The sequence below is a fragment of the Mustela nigripes genome, chromosome 4 (assembly GCF_022355385.1).
Source record: "Mustela nigripes isolate SB6536 chromosome 4, MUSNIG.SB6536, whole genome shotgun sequence".
Lineage (NCBI taxonomy): Eukaryota > Metazoa > Chordata > Mammalia > Carnivora > Mustelidae > Mustela > Mustela nigripes.
Window position 1 is genome coordinate 22,123,934 of NC_081560.1, and position 18,871 is coordinate 22,142,804.

The 18,871-nt window shown below is 38.7% G+C and overlaps 1 protein-coding gene across 2 annotated transcripts in view; it reads left to right on the plus strand.

Annotated features, from left to right (window-relative positions):
- UBE2H (ubiquitin conjugating enzyme E2 H) overlaps window positions 1–18,871 on the plus strand; it is a 102,969-nt gene that overhangs the window by 52,348 nt on the left and 31,750 nt on the right. For both annotated transcript variants that reach the window (XM_059396409.1, XM_059396410.1), the window contains exons 2-3: window positions 6,414–6,490; window positions 7,295–7,369. In XM_059396409.1, the coding sequence (XP_059252392.1) occupies window positions 6,414–6,490; window positions 7,295–7,369 (152 nt within the window). The remainder of the gene's footprint in view (window positions 1–6,413; window positions 6,491–7,294; window positions 7,370–18,871) is intronic.

Below are 18,871 nucleotides of genomic sequence, written 5' to 3' on the forward strand. Positions count from 1 at the left end.
GTGCTGGGTCAGGGGTTGGGGGTGATTCTGCTGCTCCCTCTGACCCTCCCCCTTCTCATGCTCTCTCTCTTGCTCTGTCTCTCTCAAATAAATAAAAATCTTTTTAAAAAGAGTAGTTTTTGTTTGCCTTATGGCTCTTGTGTGTGTTTATAGAATATTTAGTAAACCAACTTTTAATAGAATAAAGACTGTGATCCTTTGTGGATTTAAGAGATGCTAACACTATTCTCTGTAGCTCAGTTTAACAGATTTCTATCACTTCATGTGGAAAGCTTAAAATATTTTGTCGAGGATTAGGTAATAAAATTGCTTGACTTTAGGAGATACTGACACCTGTATGTTGTTGTGCTGATTGCTCTCAACCCTGTATTACTGCTGCCCAGAGTGAGATGAATGATAAAAATAGCTACTTTTTTTATTTCATCGCTGGTAGAAGGATTTTTCCTTCCCTCTTATTGTCTTGCATTCTTTTCCCCATGATTGTTTTCTCGATGGCTTTTATTTCTGCTGCTTTCATTATTTGTCTTTGGTATAAAAGTCTTCCCTTCAACTAATGTAAAGAATACAAACCTTTCAAAACCTTTTTTTTTTTTTTTTTAATTTAAGCTTTAATGTCACCCAGGAGCTTCTGTTACTGTACATGACTTTTTTGTGTGTTGTTGTTGTTTTTTAACAGATGTACTTTTGTTTAAATTATAATTATTGGGGTGCCTGGGTGGCTCAGTTGGGTGTCCCAAGTCTTGGGTTTGGCTCAGGTCATGATCTCATGGGTTGTGGGTCAAGCCTTTCGTGGGGCTCCCTCCACACTCAGTGGAAGTGTGCCTGAGATTCTCTCCCTCTGCTCCCCCCATGTGTGCCTACTTTCTCTCTCTAAATAAATCTATAAAAAAGAGATACATCGTCTTAGTTCTACACTGTTAGGCTTGTTAAATGTTGAAGTTCCAATAACTGACTACATTCTTAATTTTTAAGAACTTTAATGGAAAATTTCAAACATAAAAGAACAGTGTGATAAACCCCCAGGCTTCATTCACATTCAGGAATTCCCACCTCAGGGCTTACACCATTTCTTCAATACCTTTCTTCTAACTCTTGAGGCAAATTGTAGACATCCTATAGTTTAATTAGTAAATATTTCAGTGTATGTCTTTAAAGGAGAAGTATTCCTTGTAAACATAACCCCAGGGGCCCCTGGGTGGCTCAGTCATTAATCATCCACCTTCAGCTCAGGCCATGATCCGGGAGTCCTGGGATCAAGCCCCACATACGGGGCTCCCTGCTTGACCGGAAGCCTGCTTCTCCCTCTCCTACTCCCCTTGCTGTGTTCCTGCTCTTGCTGCATCTCTTTCTGTCAGATCTTTAGGATTTGATTTGATAAGATTTGATAAAATCTTTAGGAAAAAACAACAACAACAGTGTAAACCCAGAAGTATTATTTTCGTGATATTTTGCACATCCATGGTTTTATAGACATGCCACGTTCTTATCAAGAATACTAGGTAGTGAGTAAAGGTTGGCAAGTGTCTTCAATGTTTGTAGTATGATTCATCTCAAGGAGGGTTGGAAACAGACTGGTCTGAACAGAAAGCCACAGAGATTGCTTCTACCTTCTGCACAGAAGCGCATTCTTCACCCCATTCCCTTACTTCGATGGACACAGCTCAGAGAGGCTGCCCTCATTTATTTTATAAGCTCATTATCAGTCAACTTAGGAAACAATGCTGTCTGATTTGTAGGTCTTTGACCTGTTAACGTCAATCCTGTGGCACAGGCTTTTAGCCCTTGGCGCTCTTTCTGGAAAATTCCAGAACTATATAAAAGCCATTTCTAAAATCCCGATAGACACGTTTTGCCAAGAATGTCAGTTATCTCTTGACAGTTTGGCATTAACCTTTAAATATTAGATTGTGTAATCATAATGCCATTGAGGGAAAATAAGGTGGTGGGTGGCTGGCATTTTAAAAGTGAAACGAGCTTGGGTTCCCGTGAATGTTAATCATTATTATACTGAAAATGCTGAGAGTCCTGAAGAGTGAAATGCTTAGTAAGTAAAAAGCAGTATTTTGCGAATAACTTAGATCATAGGTGAGTAAAACGTGGCTTCATGGGTTTATTTGACATATGTTTACCGGAACAGTATCTGAGGGGTATTTTCTGTGTTCGAGCTTTGTAACTGAGAGGCGAATCAAGAAACCTTCTAGTGCGTTCCCGCCAGCCTACTAGCCTGACCAGCACGTCTCAGAAATAGATAATTATTTTTGTCATTGTAACCTGCCTTCTCATTTGCCTTCCTTGCCCTTGAGTTTGCAACAGAGGAGAAAGAAACCCGTGGCCTCTACCATAAATACACATGGTTACAGCAGTCAAGTAATTGCATATTTTTTGTGGGCAAGTCATTCATTCGTGGTGATGAAATGGCTTATTTTTAATGCAGTTTTCTTTCAACTAAACTTAAATTCTTTGTTTCCATTTGATTCAGTGGTCTGTACCATTCTAAGGCACTATAAATTTAGCACAGCTTCTTCATTTTACCAACTTGGTAGGAGTTTTAAAGGTTTCATTCAGTTCAGTTTTAGTTTTCAAACAAAATGGACTATAAGAATTCTTCAATTTACAGTATAATGTGTAATTAAAGACAGACCCAGTATATCTGACAGGAGGGTTGTACCAGGGATCGTGGGAAAGGGTAGGTTTGGAGCATTACTTCTAATCTCATTTTAACATGACTGTTGGGAAAAGAGAATTTCTTTGGAAAGTAGATAAAAGCATAGACTGACTCTCGGATCACAAAATGGAAGAAACCCAGATTTATTGCATACCTGTCAAGGATAGAAATATCTTAAGTTTTCTGGAAAAGACATCCATGTGGATAACTTATAACTTTAAATGATTAATTAAGAGTAATTGCTGTCCACCAATGCTATTCATAGCAGATTGGTTCTAATGAGGAATGTTGCTTCTATAGATTTTTAGGTTATAGAATTAGTTTATGACTTCTTTTGATAAACTCTCTGAATCCTCTACCTTACTCTGTTCTTTTCATTTTCCTTGTGAATTTATTTGGTTTTGTTTAATGACGGGGATATCTTTACCTGTATTACTTTATTCAGTTACCTATTTCTGGATATCTCAAGTTGAGCAGAAACGTACATTAGAGGAGCTGTGGGTATGGAGCAGGCACCAGTAAACACTAGTGGATATAATGGCAGCCTGTTGTATAAAATCGCTAATAACCCATTAAATCAGTTCCTTTTAATAAATATTTAATTTCCATTTTTAAATGTCACATATTCCAGTAAACATATTTGCACATTTCAGATACACTTTTGTCTTTCTAGTGAACATTTTGTTAAACAGTAGCATATACATGAAAAGTCCACAAATCTTTGTAGCTCAGTGATAAGTGGAACAAGTGTTTAATCAGCACCAGAGAAGTCCCCCTTGAACCACTTGAAATGATTGCTGTCCCCACTAGAGTGACTACTATCCTAATTCCTAACACCATTGATTCATTTAGCTTGTTCGAAATGTGTAGCGAAGGAATCACATTGCATGTGCTCTTTGGTACCTGGTTTCTTTCACTGTAATATCTGGGAGACTCATACACTCAAATGTTGGAATTCATTTTTTATTGCTGTGCAGTATTCTGCTGGGTGACAATCATAGTTTATCTTTTTTATTGACAAGCCTTTGGGTTGTAACCTAAATTTTGGATATTCCAAATCGTGCTGTGAGCATTCTGAAACCTCTGTGTTGGTGGTCATCGCTATATGGCTCTCTAGTGGGAGGAATGCTCTTGGGCGTAGGGTGTATGTATGTGTACTTAACACGCCCACAGTTTTCCAAAGTGGTTGAAACTGTATCACGCTCCCACCAGCAGTGTCTGGTTATTTTTTAAAAAATAAACTTCATAAAAGTGAAATTTGAATAAAAGAATAAATTTATTTTGAGTTTTGGAACACAGTGCTAAATTTATCCGCAGGAATGTGAATTTATACTCCACTGAACACTAGGTTTTCATCAGCCCTTTCATTTTTTTTCTTTCTTTTTTTTTTTAGCCCTTTCATTTTCATAGTGAAAAATGTCTAATTTTTAAACTAAAGAGTTGAACTTTTTTAAAACTTAATTTTGCTCATTCAGTTTTCTTGGCTGTCCTGGTCTTTCTCTGTCAAGGGGTTTCTAATTTTTCTTTTTTTCTTTTCCTTCTTTTTCTTCTCCCAAGGGGGCAGGGGGAGGAGCAAAGCAGGGAGAGAAAGAGAACCAGGGAGAAGGGCAGGCGAGAATTCTACCACTGAACCACCCATGCAAGAACCAGGGAGAAGGGGAAGAGAGAGAGAGAGAGAGAGTCTTAAACAGGCTCCGTGCCCAGACTCTGAGCCCGTGGGCTCCATCTCAAAATCCTGAGATCATGACCTGCGCTGTGATCAGGAGTCAGACACTTAACTGACTGAACCACCCAGGTGCCCCTTTAATTTTGCTTACTGCTTTGTAATAACCTTTTATATTGTAATCTACATTTTTTGGTCATATGCTATAATTTTTTTCTTCCTAGTTTTAATCTTGTCATTTACAATATAAAAGTTTTAAATGTTCGTGTGTGCTTATATCTGCTAATCTTCTCCTCTCTGGTTTCTGACTTTGGTGTTACTCTTAGGGAAGTCTTTTCACCCCAAGATGATTTTCTAAAAAGTCTGTTTTCTTCAAGGGTTTTATTGTTTATATTTAATTTTGTCTATTGTAACTAGATTTAACTTGTAACTCGAGGTGCTTTTTGTTTGTTTTAAAACAAATTTTAAACAGCGCCGCTGGTGTAGTGGTATCATGCAAGATTCCCATAAAACAAATTTTAACCGGTTAATACTTTGGAATATTTTGCCGTGTCAGAGGGTGACTGGTCCAGAAGAGTTTTGTACACCAATGCATGCATGTTTGTGTCATTTGACCAAGTGAGAAATAAAGTGTATTTTCCAGGGCGGATACTATTTGAGTCCTTTCAGTGTGCATGCTGTTAAAACAGTTTTCATTTAGAAAAGAATGAGATCAAATTAGTATAGACTAAATTGTCCTATTAAATATCTCTAGTGGGGATTGTTCAAGGCTTTTGAGGAAGGGCTTTGCCAAATTACACCCAGCCCCTCTGTTCTTTGGCCTGTAGGACAGAGGATAGGAGAGCCAAATATGTAATTTCATATCTTTAAAAATACTGTTTTTCTCTGTGTAAGAGAACATTTTAAAATTTCTTTGGTTTCTTTGCCTTTGGTATAATAGTTCTTGTAATTAAAATGTGATTTGCACTGCTGTGGAGAACGGTGAGACCAGTTTATCTTTATTGGGTTGTTTGGGGTTTTCTTGTTGTTGTTCAGTTACATTGTGACATTCGAGATCCCCTTTTCCATATGTGGTTGTTTGGGGTTTTCTTGTTTAATTTCATTGTGAGGGGCCCCCCAAAGTTCATTACCTAAAATCCCCGAGTTATTATTTGTTTAGACCACAAAGAAGAAATAGAAAACAACAGGTCTACTGATGCGGGTTGGTTTGGTTTTTAGAGTTGAATCTTAATACCTTAAACATCTAAGAGTCTCAGGGGCAGATAAGTTTCTGAGGAAGAGAACAACACATAAGTACTCCTGTGATTGGAGCCCTAGAACATGCCAGAAGCTAGAGGCCGACCTAAGCTGGAGAGAGGTTTGCAAGGGGAGGGAAAGGGTAGGTGAAATAAATACTAGAGATAAGATTTATTGATTGATTCTGCTGCTGTTTTGCATTTAATAGTACCTGTAGGAAGGTGACATCACAATTATTTGATTATTCTTCTAAGCCAGGGGGAAAATGGGTGGAGACTTTGCTTAAGTAAATCCCTAGCTTTAGGAGCATAGCATTTCGAGTTTAGGAGAATTGGTATTTTGCTAAGTTTTTGAATTTGACTAAAGGGAATAATGGGGTTTATGTTAAAGGTTCACTAGGGGTAGATTAGCGAGGAGAGACTGCAGAGGGGAGAAAAACTAAAACTAAGTGCCTTTATTTCCTTTATATTATCTACAAAATGCAGTTTCCGTGTTTTACATACTTAACCCATTTGATCCTCACAGAAATCCTATGAAGTGGTTTTTCCTGATTGACAAAGATAACAAAAGCTTGGGGAGTGAGCTTACATTATGTTGTGTAGGCCACAGACCCAGTACGTGGCTCTCCTGGGATTTGAACACCAGTGTCTGAATCTGAAGTTTATTCGCATTCTTTTCATAAGAGTATATATTGCCTTCTAAATGACCAGAACGACTACGTATATTTCATATTTTATCAGTTTCAAATCAAATGTCGGTAACACTTTACATAGCATATCTTGGGGATATCATCTTTAGTTCTTCCAGGTAATACAAAGCCTGTGTACTTTCCTTTACTTTTCACCTTAGCATTGAGAGTAAACATGAGGTTACGATCCTGGGAGGACTCAATGAATTTGTAGTGAAGTTTTATGGACCACAAGGAAGTAAGTACACGTGTTCATATATGTGTTCTTCTTTTTCAGTTTCTCTTTTTCTCTATTCCTTAGTAGGTAATGAGAATATCAGTGGAGGTAGGTGTAGTATTTGAACAGTAAATTTAATGAAACTCTAGAACCAGTCAGAAAATTTTGCTTTTACCATAGTTACTCTATATGACAGTTTAAAACAGAAATTGTGAATACTATTGTTTAGTTTTTTTCATGGATGGTTTTGGGTAAGTTCCCCCCCCCCCTTTTCTGTTTTTTGTTTTTGATGAGGGGTCAACAGGGAAGATTGAAATAGGAAGCTCTTATGAACTAAGTGTTTAATACTTTAAAAATCAGGTAAATGTAGGGGAGAAACAAATCTTATTTTCTTTTTTTTTAATTTTTATTTATTTTTTTTTAAAGATTTTATTTATTTATTTGACAGACAGAGATCACAAGTAGGCAGAGAGGCAGGCAGAGAGAGAGAGAGAGAGAGAGAGAGGGAAGCAGGCTTCCCGCGGAGCAGGGAGCCCGATGCGGGGCTCGATCCCAGGACCCTGAGATCATGACCCGAGCCGAAGGCAGCAGCCCAAACCACTGAGCCACCCAGGCGCCCCACAAATCTTATTTTCTAACTCTACATCTTTTAAAGAAAAGTTATTTTAATCTGAACATAGACTACCTGCTGATGAATTAATGTGGAATTAATTAATCTGCAAGATTTTCAAAAGATGCTAGGATTTAATGTTTCACTTAAACTTGGGTTTATTTTTTAATGTGGAGACACAGCTCTAATGTTCAACATTTTTACTTTTATTTCAGCACCATATGAAGGCGGAGTATGGAAAGTTAGAGTGGATCTTCCTGATAAATACCCTTTCAAATCTCCATCTATAGGTATGTAACTACTCAGTTTTTTTCATTAGAGAGTTTTGAAAGTACAGAGAAAAGGAAAAAAAAATCGGCATTTTGTGAGAGATAATTCCAAAAATGGTTACTTCACCAAAGCCTAAAAAGGAAAAATTCAGTTAATCAGGGACTTTTTGTGGGACTTCACAGTGTGATAGATGATTAAATATACCTTTGCCTGATTGTAATGATTATAACTAAATTTTTCTGTCAGGGTCAGATGAAACAGTCTTAAGGCCCAGTGTCTATTCAGGCTAAGCAGTAAAATAATAAACATACCTTAAATCTCCTTTTAATTGCATAGTGTTTATTCTAGAATTAATGTTACATAGTGTTTATTCTAATTCTGTCATTAAGAATCCTCTCTGGAGCCACCTCTGCTTTTGTTCACTGCAGCTGTGGGTACCTAGGAGTGAAATTCCCCTTTTCTGCTCTCTCTGCTCCTCATCTTTTTAGCCCCCTAAACAGCCGAAGAGAGTAGAGTGGGAGCCTCAGTGGGATTGTATAAAGAGGTACCTTTTTTTCCTCCTTCATCTTCTCTCTGCCCTAATTGGCCATACTACTATAACCCATCCCCCCCCCCCCCATTAAGCCCTTAGTGACAATGTAGGTCTGTTAGCATCAGATGCTATAGAGGTATAGTTGATGAAAGGCTGACACCTTTTTTTTTTTTTTTAAAGGTTTTGAGATTGTGGAATGGTAGTAACTCAGCAAACTTAAGTCAGCTTTTAAAATTTTCACTTAAAGATGAGTTTGAAATACTATAAAATACTGACCAATTTTAAGAAAGAATAAAAAATAAAATTGGAATATATTCATTCTTAGTCACATTGGACCTCATGTTCTGAATTGCCAGGGTTGGTATGTCTTGCTACTGCCATGGGCTTATCTTTGGAACTCATGCCAGGCCTCTTGGACTTTAGACACCACACAGCCCACTCACCTTCCAACAAAAAGACTTTTTGTTTTGTTTGTTTGGGTTTGGTTTTGGTTTGGTTTTTTAAGGAGGTGGACCAAAGTCATCCTCAGCTTTACATTTTGATTCTAGCCCTCCACATTTCTATCTAAGATAAGTAACGTGGAAAAGGTAGGATCATCGTAGACTAATTCTTAGTCAAAATGTAGTAGCTTCTCCTCCACTCTCCAGCTACCCTACTGCTTACAAGCTTTGTGCTGTAAAAGTAATACAGACGGCCTGTGATTCCTTCTTAACGCTGGTAGCTCTTAGCATTCATTTTAAGAATAAATTGGTGATTTCCTTTTAAGGTCCCTTGGATGATTTTTCTAAGCTCAGGAATGGAGAAGATACTTTCTGAATGATTAAATTAGAAATTCCCCCTTGCTGCAAGGGTCTCTGAGGTGAAGGGTTATCAGATGATGAAATAGGAAGGGAGCTTGAGATAATCCCCAAATATATCTGACTTAATGCCTGTAGGGGTGGAACAGCAGTCATTCCCAGTCCATTCTAGGGTGATGGAATGGTGTTACTCAGCTTGGGTTGGGCCGGGGATGAAGAGGGGGTGCTTTTCTGTCACGTTGTGGTCGCCTGTCCCCTGATGATCCATTCTTTCTGTACAGGCATTTGAACTTTGAGTAGTATGATTTTTAAGTCTTTACAAATGGAATGTATAAACCATATAAATTCAGATATATTTCATATATGTCCATTTGCTTAAAGACTAAAAATTGGTATGCTGATAGTTTTGAGCCCTAAATTCCTAGTCAGAAAGAAATCAATATAACTGTTTAACAGTGAACTATACAGAAAAGCAGTTACATATCCTGCAGAAATGTAGTTATTTCTCAAACCTTATCTTAACATATTTTTCCAGATAATTATTTCATCATAACTTTCAAAGTAAACATGTCTAAACTTCAGGCATTGTTTATTTATTCACCAGTGACACAGCAGATGCCCATGTACTTTTAATGATGTAATATGAAATTGCTTGAGACAAATGACTAGGCTGATTTAACTTCTTCATAATTTTTCTTTTGCCTTTGTATGTGCTTTCAGAACTTAGAAATACCTACAGATGTGTACCATCTTCTCTTAGGGAAGTAGAAGTAGTTGAAATATTTGTACAAGCTGTGCTTGTTTCCTTCAAAGGAACATTGCATAAGAGAGTTATAATCAGTTGGGGGGGTGACCTATTTTCAGGTCATCAACAATATAATAACTGTTGAATTTGCTTTAAACATTTTGAAAGCTAGTGGCTCATTTAGAATAGGGAAGGTTTCCTTTTTGAGTTGTAGGTAGTTGTAGAATTATATAGAAGGGCAAGGAGATTAGAGAATCCCAACCTTAGATTCTTTTAAAATTCTGCCTCTATAGTATCTAGGCATACCCTTCTTCCTGAGCCAGGTTTTTGAGCTCTTAAATATTAAGATGTGCAAATTTAGATGAAGCTTCCTTACTGCTTAGATCTTGGAATATTAATATGTGTGTGTATATATATGTTTGATTGCTACTTATTTATTTTATAATCGCCCCATAGTCTTAGTAGGAATGTAAGCAGATCCAGGTGACCAGAAATAAAGAAAAATTAAAAATGTCTCATAATTCTGTCCCTCAATGGGTATTATCATTTACATTCTGATGTATTTACTTTAAAACAATTTGCTAGGCATTTTTCAGTATATACTCAATGTTATTTGACATGCTCACCTTTTGGGGTATCCTCTATATAAGTTTTGGAGAATTTTCAGTAGGTCATGATTGCCTAACTAAAAATACCCTTTAAAAACAATTTATATCATTATACAAGTTGGGTTTTTTTTCCCCTCAAAATGGCAATAAAGCTATCTCTTTGGGAAGAGAAGGAATATAAACAGACTTTACAGAAGGAATATAAAGAGGTTATGAAGTTTCTCAATGCCATCATTATTTCTGACATCTTAAGCTGACCTTCTGGAATGTTATATTCTCTTGGAGTATCATTAGTGATAATGTTTATGAAGTCATCTTGATGCTTTGAAGCTGGATATAAGTTTTTGAAATGGCTAAAGTTCATTTAATTTCACAGAATAGGATAAATGGAAAAACTGAGTGACATCAGTTGGGGTGTAAAATGATACACAATTCTGAAATTTCCTTAGTTTAAGAATTATGATTTTCTTATGAACTGGCCCTAAAGGCGCTTTCAAAAGAGAAATTACAAAGCTCCTCTGATCAGTTGTAACATCATTGAGATATTTGCATGGCTTTTCAGAGAGACCACTTTGAAATAAATCATATCTGAATCTTTAAGTTCTGATTTATTCGAAAGTTCAAACTTTTGTGGCACCTGGGTGGCTTAGTGGATAAAGCCTCTGCCTTTGGTTTGGGTCAGGATCTCAGGGTCCTGGGATCGAGCGTTGCATCAGGCTCTGTTTGGCAGGGAGCCTGCTTCCCTCTCTTTATGCCTGCTACTCTGCCTGCTTCTGTCCTCTTTCTCTCTCTCTCTGACAAATAAATACATAAAATCTTTAAAAAAAAAAAAAAGTTCAGATTTTTATCTTTTTCATCCAGAAAGTTTCCTAGCATGCCAGTGCTGCTGGCATCCCCAGCTACGTAGAGTTGGGAGAGTGCATTTGATCCGTAGACTGGTGATCAGGAAAGAGTGCTTCTGGCCCTGGTTTTCCTTGACCAAGAGAATGATACTCATCTGGACCGTTGTGTCCTTTTCTAGAAAATGAGATGCTAGAATTAAGTGAACTCTGCATGTTTGATGGTGACCAATGTATTAGCCACTTGGGATAGATCGCAGTCTTCTAATAATTAGGAAGGTCACAGAAGGCTCTCACTAGTTAGGAGAGAAGACCCACATAAATAAAATAATGCATGGGCTTTAGTGACAACATTTCATTGCTGTTTAGGAGAGGTGTGAGTTAGTACCTCAGTCAGGGAAGAAAGTGTATGGAAGGAGATAGGCTTTTACAAGAAAGATTTTGTTTCGTGTGTTGAGAATATAGTTTTAGAAAAAAGCTTCAGAATTGTGAAGGTGCGCATAAGGACTTCAGAAATAATACTCTCTCAGAACTCCCCATCATCCCCCATCAGTGAAGATTTTGTTTCATGCAGAGAAGCTGCTCCAGAGACTGCCGTATGCCATCCTTCCCCAGATGGCTTCCAGCAGGTGCTCGTCTATTAAGAGAATGCTTTTTCCAGAGAAAACGCAGACTCGCAGTTGCTGTGGGGGTGAAATAAAGATGAGTGATCCCATCTACGAAGAGGAGGAATGGAGCAGTTTTGAATAAAAATGGAAAGTAACCAATAAGCATAGGATACAAAACGGTTTTATGTCTATTCCAAAGAATGCGTATTTTAAAAAGTGGGAGATACAGAACTTGTCAGATTGGCAAGTGTCATGTAGCTGACTTTGCAGTATATGTTGATTGACAAAGATTTTATATCCTTTTAGTGATTTTTGCATAAATTATCTTACGATTCAGAGATGTGCACTAAGATTAATGTATCAGAGTGTGCAATTTGCAGTGTTGTTCTTAAAACTTGTTTTTAAAACTTTGAAGCAACCTAAGTGGCCCAGTAGATAATAAAGTAGTTAAATTATGGCATATATTAATGGGCAAAATGCCTTATAGTCATTCCTAAAGTTTTAAACACCATCTTTAAAGGAACACATAGGGACGCCTGGGTGGCTTAGTCCATTAAGCCTCTGCCTTCAGGTCAGGTCATCATCCCAGAGTCCTGGGATCCAGTCCCACATTAGCCTCCTTGCTCAGCGGAGAGCCTGCCTCTCCCTTTGCCTGCTGCTCCCCCTGCTTGTGCTCGAGTTCTCTTTCTCTCTCTGACAAATAAATGTAATCTTTTAAAAATAAATAAATAAAGGAATACACAGAAAAATGGTAATCTTCTCTAGTGTAACTGTAATTTTTCCATGAAATTCCAAGTATGAATGCCAAAACATTGATACTGTTATCCATGGGTGTTAAAGAGATTAAAAACATTTTTTGTGTAATTTCTAAATACAATAAGGTCCTTTATATTATAGAAGGATATAGTTTTTAACATATGGCAGATGTGTAACTTCTGAATGTCCCTCTCCATCTTTGTCTGGGTCTACACTTTTCCTGTCCTTTGTTCTAGAAGGCCGTTAAGCTTATCCTTGGCCAGAATTCTCACCTGGTAGCTTGCTAAGAGCCTGCTGGCCCTCATGTTTCCCCACCAGTTTCCTTTTTCCTTTTAGTTTTAATGATGTGTGTGTGTAAGGGTACAGACTGTTCTCTTTCCTTTGTTTTTCTGCTTGCAGTTTCGTTTATTGTATCTTGGGCACTGTCTCTAAACCTTTACACGTAACTTCATTTTTTTTTCTTTCTTGTCCTCTTGTCCCTTCTCTTGGGTTGCTGCTGCGGGCAGTCCTCTTTTCTGTCTAACTCTTCCACTTGTGTCTCCCCCCTCCCCCCCGCTCCATTTTTCTCTTCAGATGAACCAGAAAAGGCCCTTGTTCGTAGCTAATAAATAATAATAATATTTTTGATAAACCTAAGACCGGAGGGGGGATTATGTCTTCCAATAAAATACAGACATAAGTCTGCCAGAGGTTCTTAATTAGAAGATATTCTGATTAAGATATTCTGATATTCAGTGCACCTAGATTTAAGGCTTTCAGCATCTAAAGGTCTTGAAAATACCTTGAAGTCTGCCTTCAGGATCTGTAGTGGTCTCCGTCACACCACAGCTACTTAAACAGAAGCATTCAAGAGAAAATTAAGAATTTGTCATTTTATGTCCTCTTTCAGAAGTACAGAGTATTTTAGAATCTTTTGTAATAACCATAGCCTTCCCTTAGTGTGGGAACTCTGTCACCACTTAACACTTTTATTTTTTTCATTTATACTTTTTTTTTTTTTTAAGATTTTATTTATTTATTTAACAGAGATCACAAGTAGGCAGAGAGAGGCAGGCAGAGAGACTGGAAGAGAAGCAGGCTCCCTGCTGAGCAGAGAGCCTCCTTCCCTTCCTGTCATGCGAGGCTTGATCCCAGTACCCTGAGATCATGACCTGAGCCGAAGGCAGAGGCTTTAACCCACTGAGCCACCCAGGCACCCCTCATTTATACTTCCTAAAAATAGAAAACTATGTTGTAAGATCCAGGTGACAAGCCTGGAAACAAACTTTTGAAATACTGCCTGTGTACATCTCCGCATTAGCAGTGAGGAGGACTCTCTCCCAGGAACAGGCTGCAGGCATTGTGTGTCTGGATTGAAATCTGGTGATACCAGAGCAGAGTAAGAGGAATGATTAGTTGAGAACAAGGTTCTGGAGGGACTGCTTAATGGTTTGCTTAATGGTTGATAAAATGGTGGAGGGGGGATACCATGCTCATTCTGCAGTGGAATTTGTTGCCAATGGCATATAGCAAGAGCTAGCCAAACCGTATGAGTAAATGGAGACCAATTGGAAAGGTCATGGGCAGTGACAATAGCTGGAAAACGATGCTGAGCTCTCCCAGTGGCCTTTATGGTTAGGTCAGCTCCTCTCTAAATAGAACGGTTTAGATCTTCCTGTTTCAAGGAAACTAGATTAGATAACCTGTCACAGTCCCTTGTAAGTCTCCCAGTCTGCCAGAGGTTCTTAATTAGAAGATATTCTGATAATCAGTGCACCTTATTAGTTGTATTTGTGCCAGCAGTTAAGGAAAGTGATAGAACCTTTTTCATTGTCAGAATAGCAGACACCTCTAGCATTCTAAGTTTTTGTTTCACTGTGGCCAGAAATTACCTCACAATATTTTTGGAATGGAATTTTATGGTATGACCAAACTATAGAGTTTAGGATGTTTACCATTTTACTTTGTGTTTTCCTAGATGGAAACATTGTAGAGTTACCTCCTCAGTGTGTTGTCAGGGGTGGACCAGGATTTGGAGTGGGATATGTAGTTTCTGATAGGGTTTGGGCTTAGTCATTTAGCAGAGGCTTATTTGGACCATTATATTTCCACAAGTAGAATGAGTTCTTAGACTGAGGAAGCAAAATTCCATTCAGATCACCTCTGTATTTCTCTACTTTCATGACCTTGGTTTTTTGAATTTAGTTTCTGTCTCAGTTATATAATTGCTACTTTGTAGTGATCTATATCTTTGGAATTCCAGTAGAGAGAGAAACAAGGTTCTAGTGGGAAGGTTTCGTTAAAGTTTTTTTGTTTTGCTTTTTCAGTTTTTATAGATGATGCTATGAGAATGTAAGCCATTGTTAAAAGCTCCCTTTTTACTGCTGTTCTGAAAGTGAAATTTTGCAGTTACTTGTTTGTTTTAGAGTATAGATGGCAGCTGAAGGAGAACCTACTTTCTCAGAATATGGATACACTTTACGCTATTCTAATCAGCTCCACAAATTTATTAGCTACCATCTGTATACAGGGTGCTGGAGATACAGAGGTGAACAAATTGTTCTCTTGATCCTTATATTCTTTGAGGGGAAAAAAGAAAAAGCAAAAATTTAAAATGCCTGATAGCTTTATAGAGAATTGATGTGATAAAATTGACATAATAGCTACCTTAGATTAGGTGTTGAGCAAGGGCTTCTCTGACAAAGTAAATTTAAGCTTGAGGTTTAAATGGAAAGGGAAAAATAAGCCAGCCCTGATCCTCCAGTACCAGGGAGGAGAGCATTCCAAGCAGAAGAAATTGTGAGGGAAAAGGCCCTGAGGCAGATGGGAGCTTACTTAGCATGCCGGAGAAAGGTAAAAGGATGGGTGAACAGTGGAGTAGAAGAGAGGGTCCACGTGGCAAGTAGGGTGAGGTCCTGTAGGGCTTTGTGGGCCAGGTGAAAGGCTTGAGTTTTATTTTTAATGCAGTGGAAAAATCATTGAAAGGTTCTAAGCAGGTGTTAATGATCACTCTCTTATTGTGGGAGAAGAGTAGAAATACTGGTGGTTTGGATCAGGGTGCCAACATGGAGAAACTCTGATGTCTATAATACATTGTCTTGAAGAAGTTTGGCTGTATGAAGGAAAACACACAAATTGGGGGAGATAAAATTTCCCCCAGAAAATGAGGGAAATCTTGGTGATGCTGGGGATCAGGAGGGGGCTTGAAGTTACAGTGCCTCTGAGATGTTAGAAGGGACAAGATCAGAACACAAATGGAGGACTTGTGTTTTGGAAGACCTTAAATATTTGAGTGAACAGTTGAGGCAGGAAAAATGAGCATGTGTGCTGGGAGGATTTTGATGGGAAAAATGAAGAATCCTGCCCATTGGCCCATAATTTCTCAAAGAAAATGGGCAGGGCTTTTAAGTCAGAGTGAAAATGGAGGAGCAAAGGGAACAGAAGATTTGCAGAATAACGGTAAAATGCCTGAGTCATTGGAGAACGGGGAACAGGCCATCAGTGAAAGGAGAACGGAAGACTACTGGTGATGTTGAACCCACAGAAGGTTACGGAGCATACTTTTAAAAGTTGGTGCAGATGCTGTGTGTCTCCCTGCCAGCCCAGTAGATACAAACTCCATGAAGGCAGGCCCTGGTTCTGTTGTACTAACATTCTTTCTTCCCTCCTCGGGGTTTGAGACACTGCCTGCTCTATATTGAGGTGAGGGCGTGAACAAGCGAATGAATGAGTGTTTAATGGCACCTTCAAGTCCAACTACAGCGGATGTGAATGATGGGTTTCCTTGTTATAGTTGGGTGTTTTGGAGGGGCGAGGGCACAGGATTTGCAGAGGGTTGTTACAAAGCGATCATGGTGATGGCTCTTAAATCTTAAACTGAGCAAGGATGGGTGAAGATAGGAGGGCTAGTAGGCGGGAAGAAAAGGGAGGGTCAGTGGATTCGCATTCATAGGAGACTGTGGTGGCCAGAGGTGTTTGTGATCTTGGAGGTGAAGCTGTCTGTAAGATGACGAAGTTCGGGTATGTTCTGGCAGTGTGAATGAGATGAGATAGAGGAAGGGGACACTGAGAGGAAGCTTCAGGGACTGAGACGACAGAGGGTGAGGAGTGTGGGTGATAGCTAATGTCTCTATAAATGATGAGAGATAGAGACAGACAGATTTGGGGGCCAGACGCTGAAGTTCTAAGTGATAGAAGAACCTAGTGGTCAGATTGGCCCTATTACTGGAAAAACCCCTGTTAACAGTCTGTAATATCTAAATTCATCCACCTTCATTCTGCTCTTACCAGAATAAAAATAGTAGTGAGCTTTTCCTCCCTTCCCCCTCCGCCCCAGGAGGGCCTTGCCTCTGTACAAGCTTGCTTCTATCAGATTTGTCCATTTCCTTCTTGAAGCTGGCTTATATCAGTTTTAATTCTGCCTTTGGCGATTCGTTATTATATAATCTTCCCATTTGCTATATAAAAATTCTGCCTAACTTGCTCTTTAGATTAGTTCCTACTTAATTATAGTAGGTGACCTCTAGCTTTTAAGCTGGTTATTAATTTTGACATCTTTTTGGCATTAGCTCCGTTCCTCCTTTTTTGAATTGTTACCATAATGAAAACGTGTATCCTTCTTGGCTTCCTCTATCTTTAGTTAAACTGTGATTCTTCTAAAAACAAATAAGAGTAATGTCTTAGTTCCCTTTGAAAAACTTGTTCACTGTAATTTAAGATTTGTTTCATATTTCTGGTGTTGTGAAAACCTTATTGCTAGAAGGAATGTCACATATATCACCCAGTTGCCTCATTTTAGGGATAGTAAAAACGAGGCTCAGGAAGGTAGAGATAAATCAATACTAACTAGTTGCAGAATCTGACTTCTGGTTTCCAGTCCAGTATTTCACCCCATCCCAAATGCAATTAGAATGGTCTTTTTAGTAGTAAATGTTAGAGTAACTATATTTGCTATTTCCTGCATGATGGGGTTATGGGAAACCCAAAATCCAGTCATCAACACAGCCTCTAATGCTCTGGACAGTTGCTAAAGGATTCAGAGACGAGGAGGTAGGGGCAGATATTTTCATTCTTAGGACAAGGAAAGTGAGATGAAGTTACTTGCCTGAGCTCATGAAGCTGATAGTAAACTTGAGTGCTTACTGTGGGCTGGTTGCTGGTCAGGTGCTATACGTAGATTCATTGACTCTTCATAACAGCCCTATGATGTGTAGATACCAATATTTAACCTAGCTTTATGAAGAAAGAAGGAAAGAAAGAAAGAAAGAAAGAAAGAAAGAAAGAAAGAAAGAAAGAAAGAAAGAAAAGAAAGAAAGAAAAAGAAAAAGGCAAAGAGATTCAGTAATTCTTGGCCGAGGTTCACAGAGTACAACCCAAGCAGCCTGAATGGAGCCTCATCTTTTAACCATGACTTTGTTTACTCAGAGTGGCCGTGTGTTTCTCTACTGCTCTGACCATGAGAATGAATACTGCCTGATTTCAGACACTGTGGTAATAAGAATGATCAGGAGAGTGAAAGATAAATTGTGGAGAAAGGAAAGAGATTATAATCTTTCAAGGATGAAACTACAGGAGAGTAGATTTAAGGCTGCAGGTCTTAATCTGCTAGGTTGGTAGCAGGGTTTGGCTGTGGAAGGATACCACTTCACCTTTTCTTAGTTATAAATGAACTTTTCTTATCCGTCCAGCCCATTCCTCAGATTCCATATTGTCAGAGAGAAAGGAAGAAACAGAAAAGAGGACCCCTTGTTGAGTTTAGATCTCCTGAACACACACAGGATCAGTCAGAAGTTCCCATGACACAGGGCATTGACAGTGAGCTCCTTGGTCTGTTCCTCACCTAAGAAGAGACCGGCCCAGGTCCATCTCTCCTGAGTCGGAAAGGCTCAGCTCTCTGAAGAGACTTCTGCCCAGGTGCAGGCTGCCACGGGCTGGGCCTGGCTGCTGAGGTAAGATGAAACTCTCCCTGAGCGTGTGCTCATGCGCAAAGCTGGCAGGATGGCTGTCGCTGCCGAAGCTGGCGGCATCCCCACCCACTGGACCATCCCAACCCTGGTCACCTCCTGCATGCTAGAATTATTACTCTTAAAAAAGGTGTAGTCTGAGACACTGCTGTAGGGATGATAAGATGCAATCTTTAATAAATATATTTTGAACAGTTATATATACTTTACAAAATAGAATTAATCAGTTTGCTTTTGAATTCTCTACTTTATGTGGGCATCTATCATGAAGATGGAATATCAGAATAATTGAATATATTCACTTACTGTTTTCTCACAGGAATTCATAAACTTAAAATTAAATTGCATCAGCCACAACTGCCTCAACCATCTGCAGTACAAGCGCATTTTACCCCGGGATAGAGCTACCATTTTTGCCCTTGGTGCTGCTGTTTGCCTACTTACCTTAGGGTGGATTTACTGTGTTTCATGAGACACTTGTTTGACTTCTCATTTCACAAGATTATTCTGAAGGAAATTTCTGTATTGATAACTGGACCTAGGTATTTCATTGTCCACAAATTTGATCATTAAAAATATCCTCACAAGTAAGAGGTGATGAATTTTTCCCACTTTTATTTACGTACTGACCCCAGTATCAGAAGTACTCAAAAGTGTGTACAACTCTGTACAGATCCCCTCCTGGGATTAGACAA